General features: G+C 42.4%; 1 protein-coding gene across 4 annotated transcripts in view; it reads right to left on the reverse strand.

The window, feature by feature from the left end:
* ankfn1a (ankyrin repeat and fibronectin type III domain containing 1a) overlaps positions 1-12,320 on the reverse strand; it is a 96,090-nt gene that overhangs the window by 17,086 nt on the left and 66,684 nt on the right. For all 4 annotated transcript variants that reach the window (XM_088001101.1, XM_014998605.2, XM_014998604.2 and 1 more), the window contains exons 9-14: positions 11,383-11,593; positions 5,775-5,969; positions 5,083-5,196; positions 3,808-3,905; positions 3,171-3,261; positions 251-358 (exon numbers count right to left, since the gene is read on the reverse strand). In XM_088001101.1, coding sequence (XP_087857227.1) covers positions 251-358; positions 3,171-3,261; positions 3,808-3,905; positions 5,083-5,196; positions 5,775-5,969; positions 11,383-11,593 — 817 coding nt within the window. The remainder of the gene's footprint in view (positions 1-250; positions 359-3,170; positions 3,262-3,807; positions 3,906-5,082; positions 5,197-5,774; positions 5,970-11,382; positions 11,594-12,320) is intronic.

A 12,320-nucleotide genomic window follows, 5' to 3' on the forward strand; every position in this document is an offset into this window, starting at 1 on the left:
ACTCACCCCTTCAAATAAAATGTTAGCCCTTATTTTTCTAAGAATAAATACCAAATTGTCACTGCCATGAATGGCGTTGAGATTCTCTCAACGATACAAAGTTTTAATCGTTTCAACTGGTTTTGTTGTTGACTTCCGTAGGGCGTAGTTTACGTCGCACCAGACTGCACACAGCGCCCTCTACAGCCCGTCAACACTTTGCACAGCTTTCCCTCCCGCGTGCCGGAGCAGCAGCGTCGTCTGGACTCACCTCCGCAGCAGTAGTGTGTGTGCGTTGCTCGGACCTGCTGCAGCAGACGCTCCATGGCCTCGATGTGGCCCCGCCTCCTGGGTTCACGGCCATCGCTCTCCCTCCAGTCTGCAACCGGAGAGGCATGTGGTGAGAAACTGATAACGGCATCATTGGTGATGCCGTGGGGTCGGTTCACGCATCATTTCGGATAAGAATGCAGAAAAAAGAAAAAACAACAACAACTCCAGTTTTCTGCGGAGGACGAATATCAGAGCAGATGCAGCTGTTTGTATCCTGAGTGGAGGGCTGCTAACATTCTCTATGATGGATCTTTCACAACAATGTGAAGAAGTGGTGTAGAAATGTAGATAGTAAGTCAAGGTTTCTGTCTCTGCTGCAGTCGTCTGGATGGCTCTTGACTGAGTCCTCACAGATAACACAGACGCATTTGGTTGTAGAAATAAACCCAAGTCGATTAGGTAACTGAAGAGCAGGACGAAAACAGGTTATTTTTCAGATTAAATAGTTCTCAGAACATTTGAAACAGCCAAAGAATGGATAAAGCAAAAGATAATAGGTAGTGCCCACAAAAATCCGAACGCTCAACAATTAAAGAAACACAGGAAGAAAGAAAGAAAATGAATATCAGAGGACAATTTCACCTTCAAAAAGTCTTTGGTGAGGACAAATAATTAAACGGTATAAGCTCAGGGACTGAATATGTGGAGCATTTTCCTGACCAGCAGTGTAGGGAGGAATGAATCGAAAGAATTTGGCTTCTGTTGTTACGCTCGCTGGTTCCAGTACACTTTTTATTGCAACGATTCCTTTGGGAATCAATAAGACAAAAAGAGAAATCTTCTTATGAAGCTCGCTCTTGTCTTTAGCTCATATTTTTATGTTTAATTGAGTAAAATTTCTCAACTGCTTGTTTTGTCGCCGGGTTTGTAATTTTGTTTGTTTTTATCAAAACAGTTCTCAAAGAATGTACAAAGAAAGGTCAAAACCTGATGAGGCTCAAAGGACAAAATACAGCCCAAACGTCCTTGGACAAATGAGGGCATCTTTCAGACATCCTTCAGTGTCTGCCAGACATATTCTGTGGTAATTCAGACGTCTTTCAGATGCTTAATGAAAACTCAGATGTCTTTCAGACGTACTCTCTCCAGTGACAAATCAAGACTTTTTTTTATCTTTTTCAAAATTTCAGTTGATTTATGTGGTTCAAATTCACACCCAATCATTCATACAATTCAACAAACTCGATGTCTTTCATTGATAGAAACAAATAAATGCCTTTCAGACTTCTTCAGATGAAAATGTCATTCAGGAGATTACTGTGGTGACTCATCCACGGTGAAAAATTAGACACTTTCAGATGTCTGTATTAGTACTCCAAATACCAATCTGATGTATTTGGTCTTTGGTAAAGTGTCTTTCAGGGTTTTTCAGAAAACATTTTTGGCTTTTGTACCAATTATAATGAGATGTTCTCATGTCTGCCAGACATCTTCAGCTATAATTCAGATGCATACAGATGCATTTTAGATGTCTCTAACTGTAATGAAAACAACTCTAAGATATCTTCACTAATGCTTTTTAGACATACAAATTTATAAGCAGTTCCCTGAAGACTTCACCTTTTTTTTGTCAACCCATATCGGACTTTTATCTACTGAAGTCTGAAATGCATAATGAATAATATAGCAAACAGTGAGGCTTTTTGAACAGGAGATTCTTCCAGATCACTTCAAGCAGTTTGAAACCTTCCGCAGAGGGAGACAGGACCGGACATTTGGACCCCTGTTTTGTCGCAACTGCGTCTCTGACTTCTGAAGCAGAAAAACCGACCGACACGTCGGAGAGGAAAATATGTTGCTGGAATTTGCGAGAACTTGTTAATGGATGCGGGGCTCTCGTGTTTTCACTCTGCTTATTTAAACACACCCGCCCACACACTCTCTGCCCTCCGCCGCTGTTGCAGACACACCGAGTGCAGAAGCGCGCGCACGCTCTCGCAGCTCAAGGCTGAAGTGCTCGCGAAAGAAAGGGAGTCGTGACGGAGAGCTGGAGCCGATGTTCCAACCCCGAGGACCTCGGAACAGAACAAGCGGCGCTGCTGACGCTGGTATTCAGACGGAGAGCTCGCTCGCCGTCCACCCGAGCGGCTTTCTGAAAATATCCACACCCAGTCAGCTATACGCAACCAAAGCTTTTCTGCATCTTTTCTAATTTAAAACGCACAAATACACTAAAACGAAAAGACAGATTCGCCTTCGACATCGGAAGGAAACGTCGACAATGACGTCAACGTTACAGTCTGTAATATGTTAAATATTCAAGCAGAGAATAAAAGAGATGCGGCATTCCTGTTTTTATCTAGCGCCGGAGTTTTCAAAGCCTGATGTTACATTCAAGCATGTTTCACTGATGGATTTCCATGCTTCAGCTACACACAGCGCCTCATAACATGATGCTTCAGCCGCTTTGTCATTTGCAGTTTTGACAGTATAAACCACCTCCTGCTGTGACCGCAGTTCACTTAGCCTCCTGTAAAAAAGAAAGAAAAACTCCCCGGGTTTTTCATTTGCAGACAAAACTATGGCAGTGGAGCATCTTCACATCCAGCCTATGAACTTTACAACTTTTAATAGTCATGGTCACACTTCCTTCCTTCTTTTTATTTTCTTACTGTGCTTCCCCCAGACTCTGCCTCCTTACTCACTGTCGCTTTAGGTGCTAAAAGTCTCTCCCTTTTATCTCTGGCAAATGCTTGGTGAAATTGGCGAAATATTTGCTGATGCTTTTTCTGGTTTATTTATTCTTTTTTTTTTTCCTCCTCTTATGTCACGCCCCACCCCGAAGATCTCTGGCGACCCGAACGGAGAGGGTCGCCCACCCCGCGTTTTGAAAAGCTGATTCGGTGAGGGGAACTTACTGGACGGAGCGGCGGATGGAGGCAGGGAGGAGGCAGGCGGACCCCAGCCCTTCATGTTGTACGCAGACACTCGCACGTAATAAAGCCGACCCTGAAACACAAAAGCAGGCAGAGAAAACGAGGATTTTAATGATTTCTCCAGCCATGTTTTGAAAATAATGTTGCTGCATTGACAGCGTCCAGGTGGGCATCGATGTTAAGACTTGAGCCTCTGATAGTTTCTTGATAAAGGCAGGTTGTTAGTAACTACAAATTGTACCTGCATATGTTATGAGTGGATCGAATTGGGCTTAAAATCTCTTATGTACAGTTTTGAGAAACTTTAAAGAGTCACTTTGAAACAGGAATTCAAGCGACAACATGGTTGTATTTGGATCATTGTTGCAGCATGTTGAAACGGTGACAACGTGTTTGCGCGATCTCATGTTTTGCCTGAAAACTGGATGAGACAGCAGGTGCCGAGTGTCCAACCAGCGGCGGTCCTGCAGCAGATGCTGCGACGCTGCATTTCTTTGCGTCGCGGGAATATCTCAGCCGGCTTCGCACGGCGTGTTCTCGCCGACTCCATTAAAAGAGCAAACATAGTTAATGTGGGAGAGAGAGCAGAGGGAGGAGGGGAGGAGGATGCTGCTGTTACCGTGGAGAGGCTGCTGATGGTGCATTTGAGACTCTGCAGATTATCCAGCACCATTTCACCGGCGAGCAGCGAGAAATCCTTCAGGCAGCTCCACTCCACTGCACACGCAGAGAGAAAGCACGCACACACGCACACACGCACACACACACACACACACACACACGGAGAGGTATGGTTAATTAGGCCGAAGGTGATAGCAGCAAACTGCCTCTCTTTTCATTACAGATCAATAGTTCCTCCTGAGGTGCTCAAATCATCATTAACCTTCTCATTGTTTGGCTGGAAGCCTGCAGCGCTCGTTGACTGTTACTTTCTGTCTCGGCGCAGTGGAGACGCTCAGCTGCAAAGCACATTTACCGCTCAGTCTCACAGCGAGCATGTTTTTGCTCTTTAATGATCCAACAGTAAAGGAAACGTTACAGGACGTCTGTCCCCCCCGTAAGTCAGAGTTAACCGCCTCCAGGCGGCAAACGAAGGAGAAGCTGGGAGTTTTGACCACGACCAGGACTAAACTGGGAATTTATAAACTACACAAAGAGAGAGAGAGTCTTTTATTCCTTAGAGGGTCAGTTGGGTCAGGGTCAGTTAAAGCTGATGTTTTAATTTTATTCCCTCATTGAAAAAATACACAGAGTGTTGCCTTGATTCTTGCATGCATATTTGAGAAATCCTTTAATCTCCCATAAAACTATTCAGCTTTCCAAAATGCCTGGTTGGACCAAACTTTGCCTTAAAAACAGTTCAGGGAAAGTGACTGCATGAGCCTCTGAGGTTTGTTTTGGGGTTCAAAGTACACTAAATGTCTGCTAAATGAAAAAGAATAACTTTTCTTGGTAAATGGAAAAAGGAAAACAACATTTAAAATATCAGACAGATCATTTTGTTCTGCAGCTGAATGACCTGTCTGGTATTGTCAGAGTTAATGATACATTTTGGTTTGCTTAGGAAATCAAAAGTCAGTTTGATATCCTTTCATTGTTGAAGTTTGCCCTTCTTATTAGAGTCTGTGTTAATCTGCTGCAGTAAGGTCTGAGAGCCTCTTTGTTTTTGCTGTTATGAAAACTACAGAATTACACAAAGAAAATGTGTCATCAAACTTAATGGATGTTTAATTTAGGCCATGTTTTCCAAAGCCATTTTGTTTTGTAGGTGAATTGAACAGATTTAGACCTAAACATTGATTTCATTTTTTTTTTTTTTTTTTAATATATCTGTCTTTGTTTTCTTGTGATTTTTGTAGGGTATGCATGTGTGTGTGTGTGCGTGTGTGTTCACCTCTGTACTTGGTCACCACTGTGGAGTTTAGACTCTGTGGCTCCTGGAAGGTGACGGTCAGCGTGGTGCTGCTGCTCACACTTAGTCGAACCATGGTGGGGGCCTCCGGGGCACCTGATGGGGGGCCAAAGAGAGGCGTCAGCTGCAGGGGAATTACGGTTTAAATACGGGAGACATTAAGAAAACACATGGCTGTCATGTTTGATTCAAAGTCAGTATTTGAATCCAATACTAAGCCATTTTCCAGGACTTTCTTCCTTTACCTCAGCAGTTTTGGCCTTGTAACATTGGCATTGGAATTACCCCAGAGTAATGTGGGATAAGCCAGCTTACAGTTTCATTATCTCAAAAGTGAAATATTCTCCACTTTCAGGAAGCCAAAACAATTCAACAAAAAAACCTTCACCTTGTCTGTTTTCAGAACTGGGCTTTAAAACTCTCCTTTCTTTGCATCTATGAATAGAACGCCCATCATTGACATCCACTCTGTCCGTGTGGTTAGACTGAATCATGCACATTCATGAACTGAGTTTTTTCCCCCCAGTAATATAGCGCAAGACATTTTTTTTTTTATCTTGAATCACTGCAGCATGAAAAAACTCCTGCTCTTTTGTCAGGTTCAACTCAAGCTCTGTCATTCAGGGAGAATACCTGAACCGCGTCTTCAGGCGCCGCCGGTGTTTTTGACTCACGTGCATGCTGGAAGCCCGTCCTCATGCGCTTGTACAGCTTGCTCCTCCACTCCCACGTCCTCAGCTGCTTGTCTTTGTGGCAGGCCTCGAGCGACAGGCCGTCTCTCTGAGCCTGAGCCGCCAAGTCGGCCGCCCGCCGCTCGGCCTCCTCCACCAGGGCACTCAGGTGGGCCTCACGACTCTCCACGCTCACAACTAGAAAACACACACACACACAAAACACAGTTTTCAGTCATTTTTATCCAACACATCCTGTCTTTCCTACTTTGGAATTTTGTTTTTCACCGTGTTTCATTTTGGTGTTAAAAACTCCAGGTTTTAGGTAGTTTCAAATCAAAATTCTCTGAACGGTTCCGAAACCTCTTGTTGGGTTTACATGTGGTGTAGAAGGAGCAACACAGACAAAAGGCTTTTTTTTCGCCGTGTCGAAAAAAAAAGAGTAGAAGTAAAATATGATTTGTGGATAAATGTACTTTTATCAGAATAAGTTAAGTGTAATCTCCGAGTTATATCCAGAAAGTGTCTTATTGTGACAAACTGTCCGTCTGCTCCAATGTCTAATAACAGTTTAGATGGAAATTCCTGTTGTTTCCATCCAGTATAGTACAAACATACACTTTGTAAAAAATAAATAAATAAATAAATAAATAAATCCACATTTTTATACCATGACTAAAATAAATATTGTTTGTACCATTTTCAATTTTAGATTCATGTGTTCTGGGCTTTTAACCTGGTTTGAAGACTTTTTTTGTACATTTTAGTAATTTATTTTTTTTTATTATTGTCTAAACCTACAAAATATGGAGGTCTGGAGCACAGCTATGAACATAATTAGCATGTACTCATCCAAATATATGTACAACCTCAATGATGAAATCAGGTCTAATGCGAACAGAGCAGACAGGAAAGAGAAGATGCAGACGATGGATGGGTGAAAATGTATAACCCTGATCTATTGGAGGCTCTTTATCTGTCACGTGACTTCATCTGCATGTTCTAGACCTCTGTATCATTTACATTTTTAATAATTTTATATTGACCCTAATGTCCTGCTGTTTTCTGTGCATCAGGAACTCGTCACGCTGCAGTCGCCGCAATGAAGCAGCTGGCTGAGCAGGAAGAAACACCTCCAGGCCCGCTGCTGGGAGTGCATGGTGGTTATGGCCGATGCCCATCCGTTTCCAAATGCAGCCTAAAGAACTGTGTTTCCGGGTAGCTGCAGATGTCATTCTCATCTTTATGGTAGATCGCAGATGGTGGCGTGATCCCCAGCAGAGTGGTTTTGCAAGTTGGCTCCTCAAAAAGAGCTTTTTTTTTTTTCTCCTCTTTTGGGATGGTTGTAGCTAAACGAGTCATTCTTACAGAGTGGAAGTCTGCCTCACCTCCCTCTTTTAAATGTTGCCTGAATGGCATGGCTTCTTGTTTACATCTTGAAAAAATACGCTATACTCTCAATAATAATGTACCCAGATATGATGGGGTGTGGGGGCCATTCCTTGAACATCTGAGTGATTCCACAGGTGTAGGTCACAGGTAGTGGCAGCCTTGCTCCGGCTCTGTAGCCCTGCTACCTCCCTGCCTGTCAGAATGGCTGTAGGTTGGCCTACCAGTCGGTGCACAAGTGATTTAATATACCCTGATACATTCATTCCCAACAGTCTGGCGGAGCTGAATATTTTATTTAGTTGTTTTGTTTTTTTATTATGTGTATGTGTGTCTATAATTATTATTATTATTTTTCTTCCTCTTTATTCTGTTTCCCCCATCCATGTTTTTTTATTTACTTTTTCCTTAATATTCTGGGGTGGGTTGGGTTGAGTGTATCACCTTTTCTTTCTGTTAATCGTGGCTGTTTATTTTCTAGTAATATAAATGTATTCTGGAACCTGTCTGCAGCTGTGATCTTACTTGGACTCATCAACAGACGAAGACGATATACAAGATCTCACTGTTGTCAGCATCATCCCACATTAATTGGTTATAGCAGACTGTTCGATAATTTGCATGTCAATGTATGTTAACTGTCCTGCAGTTTTGTTAATTTGTTGAAAACAATAAATACATATATTAAAAAATAAATTTAAAAAAATGAAAAATAAGTGCACAGTTTATTAAGATTGTTTGCATTTTACCTGTTTCATTGGCGTTAGTCCAAAACATAAGAATGCTCTCACACTTACCTCTGAAACATTTTGATGGGCTATTTGTTTTCTATTTTGTTGGATATGGATCATTCTTTTTTTCTTTTAATGTACCGTATTTTCAGGAATATAGAGCGCACCATGCTATAAGCCTCACCTACAATTTTCTTTTGAAAAAAATAAAATAAAATAAAAAAAATAATAAATAACTGGAAATGTACATATATAAGCCACACAGGGCTATAAGCCGCTTGTATCTCCGCCACTCTCGGTTTTCCATAAGGACCCAGCAGAGGGCAGCGTCCTAATAAATCTGCTGGATATTAAGGATGCAGTCCTCCGTTTCCAAACCCGAACCGTGGTTTCGTTCACGTCGAGTTTACGTGCAGCGGCTCCATTTAACTCCTGTACTGCCAGCTCGACAGCCCTCAACTTAAAACCTGCATCGTATGAGTTTGAAAATATTTCTCCGTCGTGCCTGCTGCTAGCATGTGCTTGTTCTAAACGAAAATTAGCATTTTCTTCTTTGATTTCTAATTTTGACTTCCAATGATTAACTTCCTGCTAGAGAGCCCCCTGGTGGTTGAAGAAAAATCCACAGAAAAGCCACACTGGGCTATAAACCCCATGGTTCAAAGCTTAGGAATAAAGTAGCGGCTTATAGTCCGAAAAATACGGAATATAGTGGAGGGAGGTTAATAAAAAGCTCTGTCGAAGTCTGTTTTTGAATAAAAGTCAAACAAGTAAGCTCCTTGGTTGTTTTTAATAAATGACAAATATTTTGAGATCCAGCCAACATTTCCCATGCTAAGGAGATTTTGTGAAGATTACACTCTAAGAAATTTTTGCTTGTGTCATTCTTGGTTTGTGGTCGGGGTGGTGGGTGGCATAAAATTATTTTCAGGGCCAGAAATGAAATGATCCCTGAGTTCCACTTTGGTTACTCCTGCTGTGTTAGGCATTCAAACTGACTTTATGATGGATTAAAATCAGAGAAAAACATCCAGTTACTTTGAAAATACAGAGGAACTCATTTCTATGGTGATTTCCCCCTTATCCTGGGAGCGTGAAAGAAAAGGAACCCAAGGCAAAACACTATGTGAAAAAATATCAAATACATTTTTTAACTATGTGCGTCACAGCTTCCAGGTGGCCACACATGCCAATTTTTATCTGTCTACATATGGTTTTTGTGTGTGTGTAGAGGCTCTAAAATAAGCCTTCAGGTCCAGTTTGGAAAGGATCATTACAGGCTGAAATAAAGTAGAAGTGAATTGAAATTTGAGTGAGAGGATTTTTTTGGACAGATTTGACAGAAAACTGTAGTCCTTTAATATTGCTACACAGAATGGATGAAAGTATATAGAAATGGATTTTTGATGTTTAAGCTGTTCATGCGGAGATGAAACTGTTCCCATGAAATTAGTTTTAATCCAAAAGTTTTGAAGTATTTCACAAGGTGACATCACAACTCTTCATATCAACATCCTGCTGGGGAAAAAAAGAAGAAGCGATAGTCAAATTTAAATTGTGAATGTGTAACAACTGTGAAAAGTAATCAGAAGGCCATTTCAGTAATTTTAACTTGCGAAAGTTCGCGGCTGTGGAGCGTCAAGCAGGATCGATTTTTATTCACACTTCTTTTAGTAAAACCCTATTATGCCTGATGGGAAGGTTTTTGTTTATTATGTTGTCGATTGTGTAAATGCTGTTCACTGCCAACATTTATAGCACAGCATTCTTGATCAATTCCACACATTTCATGATAACTGATATTGATTTTAAGCTTAACCCAAGATTAAGTTTGATCTGACCCCAAAGTCTCTGCAGAAGCACAGTCTTCTGTGGAAACTCGTAGCATCACACACACACAAAGTTTTGTTTTTGTGTCTTGTGGGGACTTTACATTGACTTCCATTAATACTCTACAGCATAACCCTTACGCCATCTCTACCCCTACCCCTAACCATCACGTACCTAACCCTAACCCTATAAAAACACATACCTGACCCCTAACCTATAGACAGCATTCCCCTCATGCGGACCATGAAATGTCCCCACAAGAAGCACTGGTCTTCACAACCCCACAATGTAGACAAAAATAGTCCCCACAAAGATATAAAAACCTGATTCACACATACACACACACATACACACACACACTTGGAGCGCCGTCTGCCCCCACCTGGCCGATTTTACTTGGCACTTGAGGAATGACACAAACAGAGCCGGCGGCCCCTGGAGGCAGAACGGCGGCTCTGTTTGTTTACAGGGATGGGATTGTACCACCGTGTGGGGAGCGAAGCCCTGGCTCCAGGGCTGGCGTACCCCTGCCTCACACCCCTCCCCCCCCAGCACAATAAATCACTTAGCTGTAATTGCTGCAGCGTTACACGCATCACTGGAAAAGTTCAGCCATTAAACAACAAACACCATTAGAGCTGTCCGGCGGGGGGCCGCGCGGTGTAAAGTAGCCAATGTTTCTGTAGTGCTGACAGCAGGAAGGTAAGAACCACCTGTCTGTGGAGGACAATGGGAAGACTGATGGAGGGGCTGAAATAAAAGGAGGGAGGATTCGGATCGAATCGGCCGATGCAGACCTTCAACAAGCGTCTCTGTATCTGATTAGACCAAGGAAATCTAGCTCACTCCTCTACAGTAGTTGAGGTTTATGTGGTAGATGAATTTGAGTCCAGGGTTGTCTTATGATTCTAATTATATCAAGTCTGGAGCTCAGGTGATTTTAGGATTAAGGCTGACATTTGATTACTTTGGAAGTTAGAACTCAACGCAAACAGCATGTCAGAAAACCAGCGGCTTATTTTGGCTCTGCTCAGAGAACAGACTAACTGCAATTAACAATGTGAGTTTTTTTTTTTTTTTTAAGCTTTCAAATGATGCTACATGTTCATTGAGAAATGCTGCCGGACAGAACTGTGCTTATGACTGATTATCTGACAAAGGTGCAAAAAAAAAAAAAAAAACACAACAAAAAACAACAAAAAGCAATGTAAACAAAACAAAAACAAGTTATTACTGCAAGTCTTACATTTTCAGATCCAGATACATTTGGGTCCCCATCTACTCGTCTTTTATTATAGCAAACCCACAGAAAAGCTACCAGTTCTCACAGATATATGTGTTTTTTGACAGTTTCTAATACAGTCGACATGTTTCTGCTTTTCAGTTCATATTTCTTTCTACAGGTTTAGAGCAGAGGCAGGTCCGACTAACATCTCTGAACCAAGATCAAGAAAAGCTACAATTCGCCACTTTTGGTCCAAAACCAGCAGCAAGTTCAACTAACGTCTCAAATCTGAGTCAAGCGGCAGGTCTAACCAATGTCTCTCTCTGAACTCGGTCATGGAAAAGGTGCAGCTAGCACCTCTAAACTATGAACAAGAGCAGAAGGTCTAGCCACCACTTCTGATTCAAGACCAGCAGCAGGTGCAGCCTATACTCACAGTGTGGACTCTCCTTCCCGCCAGCCTTCAGCAGCAGCTTGGCAATGGGCGTGTTGTTGGTCATGATGGCGATGTCGAGCGGCGTCAGGCCCTGGCTGTTGGGTGTGTTCAGGTCCAGCTCCTCAGCAGAAAACTGGTACAGCAGAATCTGCACGGTGTCTAGATCCTGCTGCTCCACGGCCTCGAAGATGCAGTCGCTGCCCTGCATCGTCTGAAAGGAGGATCACGGTTACTCGAGTTTAAGATGCCGTTTCCCTCCCGTAAAGTATGATCTGATGTTGATTGGGCTTCCTGAAGGCCTTCAAAAAAAAAAAAAAAAAACTTTCCTGCAGAGCTCCTCAACTCAACAGATGAACTCTTTCAAGGGAACATTTGCTTGTGAACACACTTCACTCTGTGACCTGTGAGTCATTCAAGATGTTTTAAAGACTTTGTGTCTCTTTGAAACTCGTTGCGGCCTTAAGAATAGGAACTAACAATCTCAAATACATGAATGTCTGGAGCAAAGGTGGGAGAATGTGTAAAGTGGAGGCAGATAAGGTCTTACTTCTGCAGGTAGACTGATTTTCGGTATCTCTTTTCAATGGACTGCAGCTACACAAGACTAAAAAGTCGGGGAAGAAAACCATGGCAGGATGCTTTGAGGATGTTCGGAGCAGTTGATTTAACTTGGAGGATGCCTTGAATGAAAACTAATATTACTTCCTGACTCTGGCTGGATGTTTTGGGATTCTTGTCGTCTTTCAGGATGCAGGTGTGACGGTGTTGGGCAATAAGGGTCTGAACAGGGAGTTTTAAATGTCAGTGAAGCGCCGCGTATTGATCGGCCGCTCCCCTCTTCATCCGTCTGCGTCTTTCCTTTCATGTCTGCTGTTGTGGCTGGTCTGTAAATGTCAGTAGGCTGGCAGAGAATTCTGGAAGGCTTTCAACGCCCACAC

This window comes from Poecilia mexicana, unplaced genomic scaffold (assembly GCF_051168715.1).
Source record: "Poecilia mexicana isolate PSO_F unplaced genomic scaffold, ASM5116871v1 scaffold_19, whole genome shotgun sequence".
NCBI lineage: Eukaryota > Metazoa > Chordata > Actinopteri > Cyprinodontiformes > Poeciliidae > Poecilia > Poecilia mexicana.